We start from the raw sequence: 19,235 nt of genomic DNA, 5'->3' as shown, positions 1-19,235 counted from the left end.
CCATTGTGGTATGTCTGTTTGCAAGTCCACATTTTTTTTTTTTTTTTTTTTTAAATAATATTTCATTATGATACTGACATGTTGACTGCAGATTTGAAGTGGGACAAAAATACCATGTTTAGATATCAAGACTGGTATGATATACCAGTCTTGATATCATAATCTTTATGATATGCATATCAGCACTATGATATGCATAACTTACCAAACTCTTTATAGGCAGGATAAACTATTTTCTCAATATGAATGACTGGACAAAATCAAATTGCAACTAATCAAGATCACTAATTTTGTGCTAGATCATGGTAAGATCTATTTAATGCATGAGAATATTGCCTGCCACAAACTGCATAATGATACTTTTTGATTTCAAGTAAATTTATATGAATATGAAACAATCATTATTTAACAATGATTTTAACTTTCTATAGTCAGTTCCCACTATAGCAAACTCAAAGACCACAAGAAAAGTTTGTTTCTTTCAGAACTTAACTGATAATTTTTAACTACTGAAATGTTTATTCAAGCTCCTTGTTTTTTACTTGTCAGTATAACAGTAAGCTTATTATGCTTAGGGGTACTTCTTTTCTCAAATATGTTGGCTTGCAACTCTGTAGTTGAGTGATTAAAACATAAAAATAATTGAATACATGCTAAAGTAATTCCAAAAATTATATTTTGGCCATTTCTATTTTATTATTATTATTTTTTAGTAAAAACATACTTTGGAAATACAATGAAGGAAAAAAAAGTAATTCATTCTTTGTTCTTCCACTGCACTGTCGATCACAATTTTTAGTACTGACAGTGAAATTAAGATATGTTGAAGTGGTAGGCAAATAAAAGGCATATACCAAAATTCAGAATTTAATTAAGTATTAATTAAAACTGAAAACTATAAACTGTGAATGACTAAAATCATGAAAGGTAAATTGACTAAAGAACTTTACTGTGGAATTAAAATGAAATAAACAGATGATACAATAAAATTAAGGTGTGAGCTGTTTTGAATGTGGCTTCATCTTCAGAATACATGAAGGGGGCTCTTCACAGAAAATAGTGCGCTTACCCCCCCCACCCCCAAATACACATATATAAATAATTTGGCCATTTCTATTTTAATTTCTGGAATTATTTTAGTGTATATTCAATTATTTTTATGTATTAATCACTACAGGGTTCAAGCCAATGAGCTTGACAAAATAAGTGCTAAACATAATAAGTTTGCTATTACACTGACTAGTATTATATTGAGTCCACAATAAGTGTCTGCTATCGTGACAGTTGACCAGAAAGTTTACTCATAAGAATGAGTTAGCAAAATCCAGAACACTAAAATAAATATATACCTGTCCTGTAGCAATGAATATTGCTGTTACAATGTTGGCAGCTTGTGCGTTGAATCCTCCTATACTCCCAGCCATAGCAGAACCAACTAAGTTTTTGGATACATTCACCTCCACTAAGGAATGCACATTTGTTTTCAGAACCTTTCATTAAAAAAAAAATTCTATAAAGACTGATTTGACATAAAATATTTTTATACCTGAACAAAATATAAGTTATAAAAAAATTGGACAAAATTTTATAATTTTATTGAATAACAATTGCAAACAATAAAAGTAGACTGCATTAAGTTATATTTAGCTGAAGGTTTCCAATGTTCATTGAATAATGAAATCATTTTTGAAGTAAACATCAAGACAGTATTCAGAAGTATTTTGTTCTTTTCTGTCAGTAACTCCGAACATCCTGAGGAGTCAATGTACAACATATGCTGCACTAGTGCTTCTAATGAACATTACAAAATATATCGCCAGCTATTTCAAATATAAGTACACTTTGTTTAGTTTAACATTTTAATTCACAAGAACAATAAGAAAATAAATAATATTTAATAATTAATTCTAGTTAAATTTACATGATGCTAATAAGGTCACATTCTGCTGTCATGGATGTAAGGGCACAGTCCCTCACGGGAAGGGTTAGTGGTGTAAACCTACCCCATGGTTTATCAACTATATTTAATGCATTTTTAGTTTTATGAAGAAATTTTTTATTATATATATATATATATATTCATTTTTCTAAATTAACTGACTTAAAACCCGAGAATTATAACATAATGACATTTGAAAAAATGCAACATGTTTCGTCAAGAATGACTTCATCAGGCGATAAGAATAGAAAGATATTAAAAGACACTGAAATTAACATTGACACACTCTAAAACTATACAATTATAAAGCCATAATATTCGACTGTAAATTACAGTTATTATGAGCTTGAACTACAGTCCGAGTTAAAGTTCTATTGTTGTACACCTGTGTGTGTGGAATCACGCGATCTCCAGTATCTAATAGTAGAGTTGAAAGAGTCAGGCAAATTATAGCTAAGATTGTTATTCATGTGAAAAGGGTCCAAGGTGATTTCCTTTGACTCGACAATGCGGCGCTCTACCTCATCATGGCAGATGTGTAGGTTTGAAGTTGATGTCCAATTTATTTCATGTTGGTGGCTTTCGTTGTTCATGTTTATTGAAAACAGGACATGGCTTGACAGAGCAGTTGCTCTGGTTCTTTTATAAGCAATGTCGCGCTGGTGCTCTTCGAGACGTAGTAAGATAGATTTCTCTGTCTGCCCATAGTAAGGCTTTCCGCATTCACAAGTGACCTTGTATACACCTGGGAATTGTAGAAGGTTGTGAGGTTGTTTATAGTTGTTGAAGCGTGATCTTATTTTTGGCATAGTCGAGAAGCACGTTTTTATGTTAAACTTCTTTAGAATTCTACTCAGCTTTTTGGATAGTGTGCTGATATATGGCAAGACGATATGACCTTTGGAGTCGTCCTGTGTCTCTACGTCGATGGTGGGATAATTGGTTGTTAATATTTTTTAGAGAGTAGCCATTGTTTTTAAAGGTCCATTTAAGATGTACTAATAGTACTAATCATATATATATATACAGGGTGTTCGGGATAAATTTGACAGTTTCGTAAGGAAAAAGAAAATCTTCTTTGTATCTATTAAATTTAATGAATTGACAAAAAAACATTACAGGCAGAGTTAATTACAATACTATCAACAAGATTTACTCAAAATAACCACCATTAGCATCGATCACAGCTTCAATTCTGCTTCGGAACCTCGAACAAGCTGATGCTACAGTCTCCCTGGGAAGGGCCGCAAAAACTGTTTTAATTTTATCCATTAACTGGGCTTTTGTATTACTGGAAGTGCGATTGGTGTCTTTTTCAACTGCGCCCCATACAAAATAATCCATGGGGTTAAGGTCTGGGGAGTTTGGAGGCCAAACATTTGGACTGGTGAAGTCGTAGAAATTTTCAGACAACCATTTTTGACTTTTCCCAGAGGTGTGGCAAGGGGTCGAATCCTGCTGCCATACATACGGCCTACCATTGGCTACCCTTGTTATCCAGGGCTTGACTACAGTTAGCAACTCCACGAACAAAGCCCGAATTCCAATGCCAGGGTTCTTCAACACCTGTTCCTGCAGATTTGCGAGGAATTCTGCTGTACGAACGCAATCAGATCGTCTGCTAGGGATCTTTCTTCTTGCTACATCCTTGTAGTCACCATTGCAAGTCTCTAGTTCATGCCTGATTGTTTTTACTGTATTCAGGGAGCATTGGGCAGCAGTCGTAATATCCTTATTTTGATGGCGGGCACGAATCATCATGATACAAGTTATTCTCTTCCATGATTCAGGTGGGTTCCAGCTATCCATCCTTTCTGACACCTTGTATATGAGTGAAGAAGGGTCCAAACTTTTAAATGAAGAGAAGTGTGTGTTAATACATGTAACTTACGGAAAAATATAATTAATTATAAATATGTCAAATTTATCCCGAACACCCTGTATATATATATATATATTATACATTCATATATACATATAGTATATAATATGTATATAACAATGCTCCATTGAGCAGTTGAAAGAACAATGGCTCAGCTTTACGGGAACTGGGATGTTTTAACATCCCAGTTCCTGTAAAGGAATTTTAATTCATCCATTTGGGATAAAAGACTTATTAAATCACTTTGTATTAGTACAAAAGGGAAATAAACAAATGAATGAAGGGATGTGAGGATCTGAATGAAATGCAGTGAACTAAACAAGTCTACACTACCAAGTTTCCCATTTGACGGAATGTGCTGGTACAATTAAGAGGAGCACGATTTTTCTATAATGGTTAGGATTTGTTCTACACTGTATGCAAACTAGTCACTGTTAATACTTCAGCACAAAGATATGCATAAATTCATATGGAAAGAAACAAAAAAAAGTTGTTAGTAGCAACATCTTCAGAATGGTCCTTGGTATACTAAAGTTTGCAGGAGATCTGAAAGCCTCTCCCAATGTGAATCCCACCAAAGAGATAATATATTATGCATTTAGCACTGTGCATTGGATAAAAATTGTTTCAAAGACTAAAGATGGAAGTTAAGCCACTCCAGGAAAGCTGATAGTTTCACACCAAACTTAAAGACACTGACAAATATCCACAAAGATCCATGATGGGCTCATAATTCTGAGCAAGATAAAAATAATTACATTCAAAATACAAGCTGATAAGAATGTTTAAAAGAATCCACTAAGTCTGATCTGAACTGATAATTGTATCTGCATTATCAATTTTATTGCTGTCTGTAGAGAAAGTAAAAAGCTCTGTGGCAGACTAAGTTACAGAAGCTGAGGAAAATAATTCAAAAGTTCCTAGCTAATAGATCAGCACATACTCTTAGAGAATAAAGAAAGGTGGTTTTATAACTTAGCTCATAAGAAAGCCAAGTTGGTTAAAAGTTGCTAAACAAAAATTATGGGAAGAACACAAATATCACAGTGGCAAAATGCTCTGGAAATGTTCAAAAATAAAAGTACGAAGAAAGGAATCATTAGAAACTTGAAATGTGGAAAGTAGCAAATACAAATGATATATCCAATCTGAGATATGGGAAATATGCAAGTATTACAATGGCTACGCTGCATAATTCATAAAGCATGGTTAGAAGATTGAATACCCCCCCCCCCCCCCGATAACTGAAGTATAGTAAAGACTTCATTACAATCTATGCAAAAGGGGGAATAAAACAATGTGTAAATACAGAGGCATTTCCTTAGACACAAGCAAGAATACTTAAAGTGAACTCAAAAATCTGAAAACCAGGTAAAAGTCAGTCTGAGTTCAGACCAAATAAGATAATAAATCTGATAAACCTCTAAGATATTTAAAAAAGTAATGTATAGCATGAAAAATGTTCAAAATATTAAAATTGTTGGTGCAAATGAAACCTTATACAGAGAAATATAGCATTAGCAAGTTGCTGAGAACTGATGACCATACGTATAGGAAAAAGACAATGTTAAATCAGGTGCAATACAGTTCCATACACTATTCCTCACTGCATTTATAATCTATATCACATTAAGTAAAGCAGTTTTTAACTCTGAAGATATTATCTTCAGAGTTAAATAAATAACAGGTAACATCTAAGCCTATACAAAGAAGCTAAATGTCAATTAATTTTGAGCTGAGGATGTAGTTAGAAATTCAGCAAAATATCAGTACAATCAATTTAGTTTCCTCTGGTGTTTATACTGTGAAGCATTGTTAGACTTAGGTGTTTGTTGTTATTCATATAAATACTTACTTTTGGTAGAGAGAATTATGAAAAAATTGCAACTGATGCAGTAAAGAATGCCTCTGAAAATGTAAGAGTTGTCTATATTGAAGATATGGCAAGTAATTGACCAATTTCTGGGAATAAATTGCTATATACACTAGTAGCAAAACCATAATTGTGTTTGACTTTCACACCTAATACATTCTTTATATTACATACCTAGAAATGCTTCACTTTATCTGACCAATTTTCAGTTGTTTTTTTTTAATTACCAGAAGTTTGTCTTTTAAGATTTACTTAGCAGATACTATCACATTTCTTATGCACCTCAAAGACAGAAAAAACAGCTTTTCAACCACTATTGGTATAATGACACACATACAGGCTCAATTCCATTTATGCTAACAGGTGCTAATATTCATATTTACATGAAACTACACAAATACCTTGCACAGAACAGTTTTGAACAGTGCAGATTTTGCTACAGCATGATTTATAATTTTAAACAATTTGAAAAAAAAAATTATCAGTAATATGGTACTGTACTGCTTTACCAACATTCAGACTCTACCAAAACAATGCCACACTAACAGCTGTAACACATGCTTTAGTATTTTCAGCTTTGGAGCAAAGTCATGGTCACTTTTTTTTTTCTACTACATACGAGCACCCCTTTTATATGCAATTATAAGTGCCTACAAAAGAATTCTCATTAGATGAGCATTCGCTGAGTAAAACAGACTATACTTCTGATTTTCTTATGGACACTGAATGAAGCATTAAAGTTTAGCAAGAATTGCAAATTGCTATTCAATGTTAAAGATATGCATGCAGAGAAAATGAAGAAAAAATCTGCACAAACTATACTGTTTAAATACAGTTTTTTAAAATAAAAACTCTTGTTCACTTATGAACAATAAAAATCTATTTTCATTTTATTTTAATTCTTTTTAATTTTTCTGTGCACATTAATTAGTATTTCTGGGGACCTTGCAATAACAAATGAGGCATAATGTTTTTTTTCACAAACACTGTAATGGTTTGTTTGGAGCACATTACAATAACACATTGTAATAATGTTTTAAACAGTGCAGTTTTACATACCAAGAACTCGTTAGGTACCTATTAACTGTGCTATGCAAAGTATTACTGTATATTCAAGTTAACAGGATAAGACCTTACTTACACAGATGATACCCGATGCTGACAATATCCTCTCTGGAATCATATGACAAATTGGATTGCCTTTAGTAATTGTCAAAAAAGCTTAACTCCACCTGATCTCTAATAAAATGTAAACTCTTTATCTCCAGAAATATTGAACCTACCTAAATACTCTCATCACTCCTAGGGACTTTGACCCTATGAGGGAAAAGATGGAGCCTTAAATACAATAGCCTTCTCATTTAATGTGCAAGACAAACTGCACTGCCAAGGACAAGTAACTGTTATTAAAAGTTCATACCTAACTGCACAGAAATAAGTTCACCCAAGGACTACTGAATTACAGAAGAATTTGCGAGGACTACAGTATTTCAGCATTTAAATTTTAACATCAGATTCATCCTTAATTTACTCTGAATTCAATAAGCAGTTTAGCCTCTCTCAGGTGCATCAATGTCGCATGGAGGAGTACTAAACACAGAGGCCAGGACACTCATTTGACATCGAGTTTTATATGGGTTGTTTTCTTGGACCATCATTGCCCTTTACTTACGCTATGAGAGATAATGTATGCTTTAACAAAATGAGTCTAATCCTTCAGCACTACCCACTTGCTGTGACAATGACCACAGAAGGAAAAAAACATTTCCTGGTTTCTCATTTGTGGATTCTGGGAGGAACATATTGGATTTAGGAGCTATTTACTAAAATAAAGAGCCAAAGGGCTTCATTTCGGTGATGTAAAATTATATAGATCAAGTGGATATTAAATCCAGCATTATTTCAAAGCCGAATACAGAGACTTCAAATTTTGTATACGAAACTTTCATAGTTTGTGTTTGGCTTTGAAATAATGCTGGATTTAATATCCACTTGATTTTTATAATTCAGGAGCTATGTTTTTTTTCTTTTTTTTTTTTTATTAAAAAAATTCCAAAAATTAACTGTATCCAAGATTAGCCAAGGTTTTTTTTTTTTTTTGGGGGGGGGGGGGACTGAAATATGGCTATTTACATTTCTGCAAAGTATTTTAATCCCCCCCCCAACACACACCAAAAACTATAATCTTGTTTTTATAATAAAATCACTTCACTCATTACAAGTCCCCACTCTGCACAATCTGCCATTTCCTACTTAATCTTCCATCTACACAAACAATGACACTATCCAGCACCAATAATATATGTCTGTGAATTGCATTGTGCTCTATGGCCAATTTGCCTGGATGAAAGATGAGAAATGAGTTTCCAAGAGAAAAATCCTATCTCCATATGAGACCGGCAAACTCGCTTTCAATTGAAAAGGTCTATGTAAAATTCCTCACATCATGAAGAAAATCAAACTCTGGTGTTTCCCAATCAAAGGGTGGAATATCCCAACATTCTTCCCACTACACTAATTTGTATATTGTAGCATAGAAGGTTTTTTTTTAATCCTGCCAATGAATTACCTTATGAAGTCACCAACTCTAAAAAAGGGGTGGTGTTCAGCTCAATCCAAGTGATTCATTCCACTACAGTTTATAAAAACACAGTTTTAACTAAATATGATTAAATTCTGAACAGAATATGGAATTACATTTGATAATGGGTGCAATTAAATATGTACTAGAGTATTTCATTCCCATGTCAAGCTAATTAGGAGAATGAAAATGACATGAGCAGGGGACTTAACCCTTTTATTTATATTAAGTGTTCCCAACCTTAAGCAGTTAGGATTATTATAAAACATTCAAAGATTATTTTTAATCTCAACAATTTTTTTTAATGTGAATTAGTCCCACTTTACACAAGTTTGTAAACCTGTAGTGCTTTAGCTTTAGTAGCATGACTATGCTATGGGATATTCAAGCTTTACAGTCTCCACAGATTAAGCCATAATATGCAAAAAATTTATATACATATAATGGAAAAAATATTACAGAAGGATTAGATTAGACTAACCTCTTTAACAACTCGAGAAGAAATTACTGCTTCACACACAACAGACTTGCCTCTACCTTCTATCCTATTAACAATAAATGGGGGACATTATATCACAATAATCTCTTTAAAGAAATTAGAAAATAATTAGCAAATTATTTGAATAATTGAAATTTTAATAATGATAGTATATTTTGCAACACTGTATCCATGTTAAAAATACAACTGGTAATTTGCAAGCTAGATTGGAAGTAACCCCCCCCCCCATCCTCCCACACACATTAGTTTATAGGTTGGAATATAAATCTAGTTTGAAGCAATGGAGCTAGGGACAAATTATAGATACTAGAATCAATATTAGAGTGGAACAAAAACTTACAATAAATTTTAATACAAACTACTTTTGACCAAGAAATTCAGTCAAAGAATCGCATTTATTCTGGAATTAGGAACCAATAATAGCCTCAGCTTTCCTTCTTAGATTTCCTATTCTAAGAGCCATACAGCAGTTAACTCTGCATTCCAAAGGGAAAAAAAATTGCATATAATACTGCCCTTCTCAAAACATCTGAAAAGGCCAAAGCTCTCTCCCATCCCATTCAACTCAACTACACTGAGTTGAACTCAATCCATAATATGGACAGATGAATGGATCTGTGGAATGGCTCTCCCCACTTTTTATTATTATTATTAGAAATATTGTATAATCAGATATAAAGCTATGATTCATCAGCCTAAATCAAGAATTACATTCCTAGATTTGGAAATTGATTTTTCTAGATACCTCCCCATTCCAGTTTTTTGTATACATAGTAATCAAATTTGCAACTCCCTGCTTTTATAACAACTGCTAAAAATTTTCCATGACTATGTAATGCCATGTCACAGAAATGATGCAATGCATACCATATTTCTGCATACACCTGAAAAGACATTTTAACTACTGTATTTTTCGATACATAATGCATGCATTATCTATACAAAAAAAGTCTAAATTCGTTATGCGTGGTATACATTAGAAAGATATGAGAGATAAATCAAATGTAATAACAAAACTAAGGTTGATCATTTTTGAAATTATGGATTCTACAACCGTGTTAAAATAACTCTTTTTATTTTCCTGATGTTTTGATCTTCGTATCAAGATCATCATCTGGAGCATACATAAATATACAAGACAAGCTGCGTTACATTTCAAACCGTAAGCTAGAGAAACAATGATCTGATCACATGCTACTCACTCGCATGACCTCTAGTGAAAAAAAAAAAAATTTTTTTTTAAATACATCAAGCTAGATTTAATTTATGATTACATGAATAAACATTCTTGCTTAACGATGGTTTTCCTTCGAGTAACAGTGATGTCCTATTTCTATTATTACAATTGTTATTTTTGATTTAAAAAAAAAATATTCAAAAATTACAACATGAATAATTCTTTCTTATAGATTTTTTTCTTTAACAGTGATGTCCTATTTTTTAGTATTAAAGTTATTTTAGATTTAGGATCCTGGATTTTCTACAGTCCTGTTTATAGTTGTTCTTAGAGAGGAAGGATTCGTGAGACGAATATATGCCTTTCACATGTATTTCATATGTTTATCGATTTGGGTGCTATGGCAAAATTTAAACCTTTGTTAAGTATCGAGATTTCGTCTTTGTTTAAAGCGTGGTTTTCAGTTTTCGTGTTTAAAGCTGTAGGTGATTGGTGGCTCTTGTTGTTTCTTGCTTCTGGTTGGTTGTTATTGTTCATTGTGGAGAAATTTGAATATGGCGGATAGTTCTTTCCATCTTTTAGTCTTTGGAAATTAGATTTTCTTTCTTCGTTTGGATGATGTGGTTCGCCGTGTTGTCAGTAATCTTGGTAAAATATGGTATGTTGCAGCACCTGCAACATACCATACATAGGAGAAACAGGACGCACAATTGCGATCAGACAAAAAGAACATAAACGAAACATCAAATATAATAATTATGGTGAAGCTGGCCTTTCTGGCCTAGACTGGAAAAGCACTAGTTGTCTATATCACACCAAAACATGGTATGAACGCAAATTTAAGGAAGCTTGTGAGATCATCATCAACCACCCCAATCTAAATAATAATGATGGTCTAAAAATCCCATACATATGAAAGGCATATATTCATCTCACGAATCCTTCCTCTCTAAGAACAACATATATAAACAGGACTGTAGAAAATCCAGGATCCTAAATCTAAAATAACAACTTTAATACTAAAAAATAGGACATCACTGTTAAAGAAAAATATCTATCAGAAAGAATTATTCATGTTGTAATTTATAAATAATTTTTTTTTCTTCTTTAAATCAAAAATAACAATTGTAATAATAGAAATAGGACATCACTGTTACTGGAAGGAAAATCATCGTTAAGCAAGAATGTTTATTCATGTAATCATAAATTAAATCTAGCTTGATGTATTTAAAAAAAAATTTTTTTTTTCACTAGAGGTCATGCGAGTGAGTAGCATGTGATTAGATCATTGTTTCTCTAGCTTACAGTTTGAAATGTAACACAGCTTGTCTTGTATATTCACGTATGCTCCAGATGATGATCTTGATATGAAGATCGAAACATCGGGATAATAAAATGAGTTATTTTAACATGGTTGTAGAATCCATAATTTCAAAAATGAATGCCGATCACCGTGTAACACTAAAAGAAAGGAAAAACTAAGGTAGAAGTATTACTTAATATTTTTTGAACATTACACTATTCAAATCCAAAAAATTCTTCATCAGACTGAATATTGAAAGAATCAATTGCTTTAAAAATTTCGTTTAGTATTTCTTCAGCTTCACAATCATTGTCACCAGATACAACTGCATTCCCTTGTGCTTTATTGAAACCATTTCTAACACAGTTTTCACTCACAGCAGCCCGACTTTCTACAATCCACGTAACTATATCTTTATATGATGTTTTCATCTGCCCTGTTTTGTTATATTCATGGATGCCATTCACCATCCAGTCTGATGAAGCCTGCAAATTGTCTTTAAATGGTTTATTTACTGCAAGATCAAGGAGTTGGAGTTTTTTTGTTAAACCACCTGGAATGACAGCCACAATTTGGAATACTTAAAATTGTTTTAACTTCTGCTGTAGTGTGTGCCCTACACGAATCCAACACTAACAAGGATTTTGGGTTGAAAATGCGATTTTTCTCTTTTGCCACACATTCTCCAACCAAAATTTCATAACCTCGGAATTTATCCAACCTTTATCATTAACATAACAATATCATCTTTGGAATCACAACCTTTTGGAACAGTCTTTCTTTTGAAAATTACCGTCGGTGGCAGTTTGGAACCATCTGCAGTTACACAGAGAGCCACAGTAAAGTTAGACCTTTCATGCCCTGTTGTAATAATTGAAACCTCTTTTGCTCCCTTCAGATTCACAGTCCTAGAACTAGGCATGTCAAAACTTACGGGAAACTCATTCATATTCCCAAAGTGACAAGCATCAACTCCACACAAGTTTTCTCTCAGAAACAAATGAAATTTATCTACTTTTGCTTCCCAGTCGCATGGCAAAATTTGTCCAACACTAGTGGAGGAGCGCACAATTAAATTGTTTCTCTTCATAAATCCAAAAATCCAAGCTGGGTAGGCATTGAAATGCTTTATATTATCGTTTTGCACAATTCTTTTCAATTCCTGCAACACATACACAGACAGTAGATATTCTCATTCGTTTAGTTCTTTCACTAACAACCCAATCAAACAGTTTTTTTTTCTATGATTGGCCACAAGCACCTTCTAAAAATCATAGCACATTTCGTCGTATGTAAACATTTCAGGACAGTTTCAGCCTTTCGCCAATCATGTACACTACTTTCTCCAACACTGAACAATGTACCAGCTTCACGATTCCCTTTTTCCTTTGCTACTTCTACCACTTCAAGCTTGAACTGCGCTGTGTAGGATTTTCTCCAAGAAGTACTTCTGTCTTCCATGGGTAATTCAGATCTAATAACAAATATAAACAAATAATGATTTACTCTATGAAATATTTTAAAACAGGATATATGGAATAATCGACCACTGCTACTAGCAACGCATGTACTTTTAAAGAATTCCCCTGTCTGTACTTCCTAATTCTACCGCTAGTTGGCGCATGCGTGTTATCTATACATCAAAAGGAGCAATGAAAATGTTGCGGTGCGCGTTATCTCGAAAAATAGGGTAGTATGAATGATTTCTATTAAATTCAACATAGTTTATTTTTTATTTAATAACTCATTTTTATGTCACAAAATATTGTATATATTTGTATTAAAAAATCATCATCATCATCATCAAATTGCTGCCATGTACCCTCAAGGGGTGTACAGGATATGATAGTACTACATGAAAAATTTACATCATTACTAACTTCCTATCTACAATTTTCCCCCAGATCAGTCTGTTACTTGTCAAGACTCCAATATGATCAGATTTCGGTTGTCTAATGCACTTTATACCATATCAATCCACCAATATCTTGGTCTTCTTTTGGGTCATTTTCCTGTCAACCTGGCAAAGAACACTTGTTTTGCAAATCTTTCCTTGCCCATTCTCTTTAAATGACAATACCAGCTAAGATTAGCTCTGCTAATGCATTCCTGGATGCTGATAATATAAAGTTCTTTTCTAATATCCTTGTTTTTAATATGATATTGCCATTGATGCCATCTGTTCACGCCTCTAATCTTTCGCAGGATTCTCATATCTGTGAACTCTAGTCTTTGGTCAAGTGTTTTACTTCTGACCCAGCTCTCAGATCCACAAGTTAAAACTGGTTTGAACACTGTCTTGTATACAGCTAATTTAGTGTTCTGACTAATTTTTCTCTCTTATTCCATATGAATTTATTCAATTGACTTCCTACTATACTAGCTTTATTGATTCTGTTGTCTATTTCCATATTTAATTAACCATCTTCACTAAAAATCAAATGCCTAAGTAGGTGAAATGTTTTACCTTGTTCCACAGGTTCTCCGTTCACAATGCAGTTGACATTTTCAATGATTCTGCCTATTTTCATTGTCTTTGTCTTTTTATTGCTAATCTTCATACCATATCTATTACAACAGTTATTCATTTTAGTCAGAGAATCTTGCAGACTTGTAGCGGATTTATTTAGAAGTATAACATCATCCGCATATATTAACATCTCCAATTTTGATATCATGTTTAATACCACTTTCCTTCATAACGTGATCCATATAGATAATGAATAACAGAGGGGATAATGTACATCCTTGTCTCACACCAGATTTAACATTAAACCATCTTCCTGTACTTCCTTCAATTCTAACTGCTGACTTACAACTCTTGTGATATGCCTTTTCCAGATCTACAAAACTCAAATAGAGATCTTTGTTATATCCATGAGTTCTCTACTATTTGTCGTAAAGTGAAGATCTGATCCTGACAGCCTCTATTTGGTCGGAATCCAGCATGCTCACCCAGCTTTTCTTCCACAATTCTTTTCAACCGTTTCTCAAGTATACTTGCATATATCTTACCAGGAACACTCAGTAGGGAAATACCTCTGTAATTCTCACATTCAGTTTTATTTCTCTTTTTATATATATGGGTACTATAAGAACTCTACTCCAATCATCCGGAATTCAATCCTCTGTCCAGGCCTTCTGAACTAAGCAGTGCAGCCACTGTACGACTCTCACACCACCATACTTCAGCATTTCTGGTCGAATATCATCAATTCCCTGCCTTTCCACATTTCAAGCCTTTGACGGCTTTTTCTACTTCAAGTATGGATATGTATTCCTGACTGCATGGCAGGTCAGTGTTTTTTTTACCACTGTGCTGTTATCACTGCTTGTTTCATTTAGCAGTTTTTCAAAGTAATTACTCCATACTTCAAGGATATCTTTTTCTCCCGTTTTCATCTCCAATTCCTTTTACAGTACTTTTCCTCCATTTCCAAGCTTCTTCAACAACCTCCAAAATATTTTGCCACCTTCTTGATATTTATTTTCTATATTCTTGTCAAAGTCCTCCCATGACTTTTGTTTAGCTAGTTTTACACAGTGTTTAGCTTTCTTACAATTGTCTCTGTATTCTCTAAGAGTGCAAGCTGACTTATTTGCCAGGAACTTTTGATATGCTTTCTTCTTTTCCTTCACTGCCTCTTTAACTTCCTGTGTCCACCATGGAGTTCTGATTTTTCTATCCTTGCAGACAACTTCACCACATGCCTCTCTGGCTGAATCAATCAAGGTTTTCTTCAAGGCTTGTCACTGAATCTCTAAAGTTTGGTTCCTGTTTTCAAACTCTTTCATTTTTTCTTCAATAATCTTTGTGTATTTTAGTCTACAGTTCACATCTGAGAGCTGCTCTGTTCAACTTTAATTCGCTTTAAAACTTTCTTACATGTTATTCTTTTCAATTATTCTTTTCAGTGATTATTTCCAATTTCAAATCCTCTGTACACTCTGGTGTCCTGCACAAGGGAGAAAACATCACTATCTACAATAAGATAGTCAGTGAGACTTTTCTTATTTGTTGCCTCTTCTCTCCATGTGAATTTGTGCACATTTTTATGTTGGAACATGGTGTTAGTAATAACCAGTCCATGTCCTGAGCAGAAATCCAACAAATATTTGCCATTATTCTTAGCTTTGCTATCTTCTTTAAATTTTCCCAAAATATTTTTGTATGTCTGACAATTTCCTACTCTGATATTTAGATCACCAACGAGGACCAACTTTTCCTTTTTCATTGTGTCGGTTGCTTTTTCTAAAGCCTCAAAATATTCCTCCACTTCTAGCTTAGTAGAACCTCCTGTGGGACCATAGGCACAAATAAGTCTCATTGCCCAGTTCCCCATTCTCATATTTGCCCACATTACTCTACTTGAGACTGACTGCCATTCTAAAAGATCAGCCTCGTATTTTGTGTTGAATACTATGGTTATGCTTTCTTTTTCTCGATTTCATTGTTTGAATATAACATTTTGTATTTATTGCTCAGAAAGATCTCACCAGTTTTTGTCTTTTTTGTTTCAGTCACCCCTATTATGTCGATCTGGTACTTATCTAATTCCTCAACTGGCTCCATTTCTTTGCCATTCTGGCTTCTTATGTTGATAGTACCGATCTTTAACTCTGGTGATGTTGAGTTGAGGCGTTTTTTCAGATTGGTTCCAGTAGCTGACGTTTCGCTGTTCACCCTGGTTCCCTGGTGAAAACAACGGGGGGCCTTGTTTAACCGGGCAATGCCCCAGTCAGCATGAAATTTTGTACCATCCTTTTGTAATTTGGTTTAGGCCAATAAAAATTACAATTTGGTCAGCTAAATCCCAAACTACCAGCCCATCCTCGTTCGTTCAGTATCCAGGTAGATACCCAACAGTTTCCCACGAGAAGGTGAGGATTGGACATTAGGTCAGAAGCCCTGGTTATGTGGAGGTCTCCTCTCAGTTATACAGCTTTGATCCGTAAGCACTAAAAAAAAATGTGAGGTGCAGATGATATTAGTCTATAGCTTGTGGTTGGAGCAAACTGTAAGAGTTTGCCTTGCTCTTCATTTATTGTCAGTTTAAAATTACAGTACAATACTTATTTGTCCTCAAAAAAGTAAATCTGAGATTACCAAATCACTTAAGGAAGCAGGAAACAATATTTGAAGAGAAAAATGAAATTTTAAGCTTCCACAAATCCAGTCCCATCATGAATGTGATGGAACTTTCAGTTGTTCCATTCCATGATAAACAAATCTGAAAGAATAAACAGCTTTATATTATATTATAGTTCGAACTATTTCCAAGAATATTGCTTTAATTCATGACACAGAATCTACAGGAAATTAGGGTTTGATTTATGATGGCTCTTTTAGTTTCCAGGAACCAATTATACCATAAAAGCAGGAGTCTACTACATTCATTTCAACTGAATTTTACTTTTTTTTTTTTTGCCTATTAACATGCTAACAATACTTTATTTCTTAAGAAAGTTCATAATAGCAAACTATTACAGTCGACTCTCAGAACTATTGAAGAAGTCCTATCTAAACATCCACAGGATTTTTTTAAATTTTTTTATTAGCAAATATGCATTATAACAAAATTATTTAGCTTTTAAAACCTAATTTGATAGTTAAAAGAGTAGCTCAATTAGTCACTGAATGCATTTTCCAAAAAGTCAGGCTAGATAACAAAGGAGACCTTCACATAGCTTTTGAAGGAATGCAAGGAACAAGCAAGATTTCTGATCTAACACACTCAATCCTCATGTTGTGGTGACCCCATTAGTAGGTATCAACCTGGATACTGAACTGACAATAATGGACAAACAATTCAGGGTTCAACTGACAAAATTGTCTGTATTGGTTTAAACCAGAAACTGTTTTCATCAGGAACCAAGGCTAACAATGAAAAGTTAGCTACTGGAACAAAATTAACATCAGCCTATTCAAATCATTCTGCAAATACTGCATACAGCCACATAACTGATTACCCTGCCTGTCTCAGACCAAATTAAATATGGAATTAGACTCTGAGAATAAGCAAAGCTGGTATATTGGGAAGTGAAATGAATAAATTTATATTGAATGAATAAGAGAAAATAAGAGAAATTAATCAACACTAAAGATGCTATATATAAGACGGTGCTCAAATCAGTTTTAACTTATGAACCTCAGAGATGGGCTAGAAATAGAACAGTAGCTAGGACACATTAACATTCTGAGAAAAACAGAGTAAACAGATGGCATCAATAGCAGAATCATGTTAAATTATATAGGCAGGGTCTTGGCATTGTTAGCATACCACTTGAGCTAAATCTCAGGTGATGTCAAATGGAATGGAAGAGGAAAGGTTAGCAAAACAGGTGTTACCAGAAGGGCTGGAAAAAAATCCCAAAGAAGGCCATGATCTGGGTGGATTGATGCAGTTAGAAGTGCTTTAGAAGATCAAAATAAAAGATCTAACCATGTTGGATCCCTCACAGATACACTAGTTTTGAGGAATGTTGGTGATAAGAAGTTATAGCAACCTGTACACTCCTAAGGGTACATATCTGATGATGAATGCATGCATGCATTTATGGGCAAAGTTTGCTTTGCAGCACATAAATCCTACCATCATCCTGTTTACAAACAAAACAGCGTACTTGAAAAAGGCCTAGAAAATTATTTCTTCGGATTCCAAATGTCTGATTCCCCCCCCCCCCCCCCCCCACACCCACCCAAACTGCAAAAACACTCACACAGAAACAAACTGTTAATTACAACTTAATTTCTTTGTAACCACACCTTTGCATAAAAATGTGCCATTCATATGAATATTGAAATATGATATAACTTACCAGTTTACAGCAGAAGGCTTTTTATCAGTACAATAGTTGCCACTTAGACTTATAATTTCTAAAGAAGAAAAAATTTCTTGGAGTTTTCTCAAAGAAATTTCAGTGCCCTATGAAGAATATAAAAAATTAAAATGTATTATACTCATATGTAAAAAATTAAACCTATTTATCAAAATATTAGTCAATTAAATTTAAGCATGTAGAAATATCAAACTGAATTAAGCAAGCATGTAACCAGCATATTAATACAAAATATGTATAATTTTAAGCTCTACTTTAGACTGCCATTGTAGAAGTAGAAGTGATGTCAGAACAAACTCAGAGGCTCAGTTCAAATATTTAAAAATTAAGATGAATTCTCACATAAGAATAAAATATGCATCAACTAAATGCTAGTCAACACATTTCACCATATATTTACACAATGGTATCTTCAGGACTGAAACAAAGACTAATAAAAAAAAAACTACAATGCCTATCCCCTACCTTAGATATCAGAAAATCTTTTAAAGAACATGGGGAAGGGATTGCAATCTGCACTCAAAAAAAGAAAACAAGTATATTCATATATGCATTTACAAATTTTATTTCTGCTTGCCCTGTGTTTAGGCATATCATGAACATGGATAATTCAGTTATTTAGCTTGGGGCTACACCTTTTATCTACCATATGGACAAGCTGCCGAAGTAAACTATAGAGAAACACAAACCTCCAACTATAATGTCCATCACTGTGACCTATGTTATTTATGCCTATAGATGTTATAAAATATGTATCAATGTATATGAATAGTACATTTGGTTAATCCCTCTGCCCTAATAACTGGGTCATATAAGAAATAAGTCTACAATCCCTCAACTGTATACATATGTTTAAAAGCATGCAAGAAGAGTATAAATAAGAAGGTTTATCACTCACTTAGATTGCACGTGAGCCTTGAAATGCACATGAATTCATAATGACCATTTCTTTACAGACCTCATTTCACAAATGCCATTAGAGATAAGGTATAATCTATCTTTCAATGGAGGCTTACTATTACAATGCTAACTCATAGTGAAGAATTTATGGAGACACAACACATGTTAGAATAATTACTTATAATTAAAAAAATAATATTCACTGTTTCAACCTCTGTATTGAGGTTCAAACATCGAATTG

The 19,235-nt window shown here is 33.6% G+C and overlaps 1 protein-coding gene across 2 annotated transcripts in view; it reads right to left on the bottom strand.

Moving 5' to 3' along the window:
• The window catches only part of Hmgcr (HMG coenzyme A reductase), a 142,901-nt gene that overhangs the window by 23,121 nt on the left and 100,545 nt on the right, over positions 1-19,235 (bottom strand). For both annotated transcript variants that reach the window (XM_090391377.1, XM_090391378.1), the window contains exons 17-19: positions 18,074-18,180; positions 8,757-8,820; positions 1,350-1,490 (exon numbers count right to left, since the gene is read on the bottom strand). In XM_090391377.1, coding sequence (XP_090247503.1) covers positions 1,350-1,490; positions 8,757-8,820; positions 18,074-18,180 — 312 coding nt within the window. The remainder of the gene's footprint in view (positions 1-1,349; positions 1,491-8,756; positions 8,821-18,073; positions 18,181-19,235) is intronic.

The sequence above is a fragment of the Typopeltis vanoorti genome, chromosome 4 (genome assembly GCF_054136105.1).
Source record: "Typopeltis vanoorti isolate ZY-2024b chromosome 4, IOZ_Tvanoo_1.0, whole genome shotgun sequence".
NCBI classification, from domain to species: domain Eukaryota; kingdom Metazoa; phylum Arthropoda; class Arachnida; order Uropygi; family Thelyphonidae; genus Typopeltis; species Typopeltis vanoorti.
The sequence above is the reverse complement of the archived record's forward strand: the minus strand, read 5'-3'. Positions and strand labels throughout refer to the sequence as shown.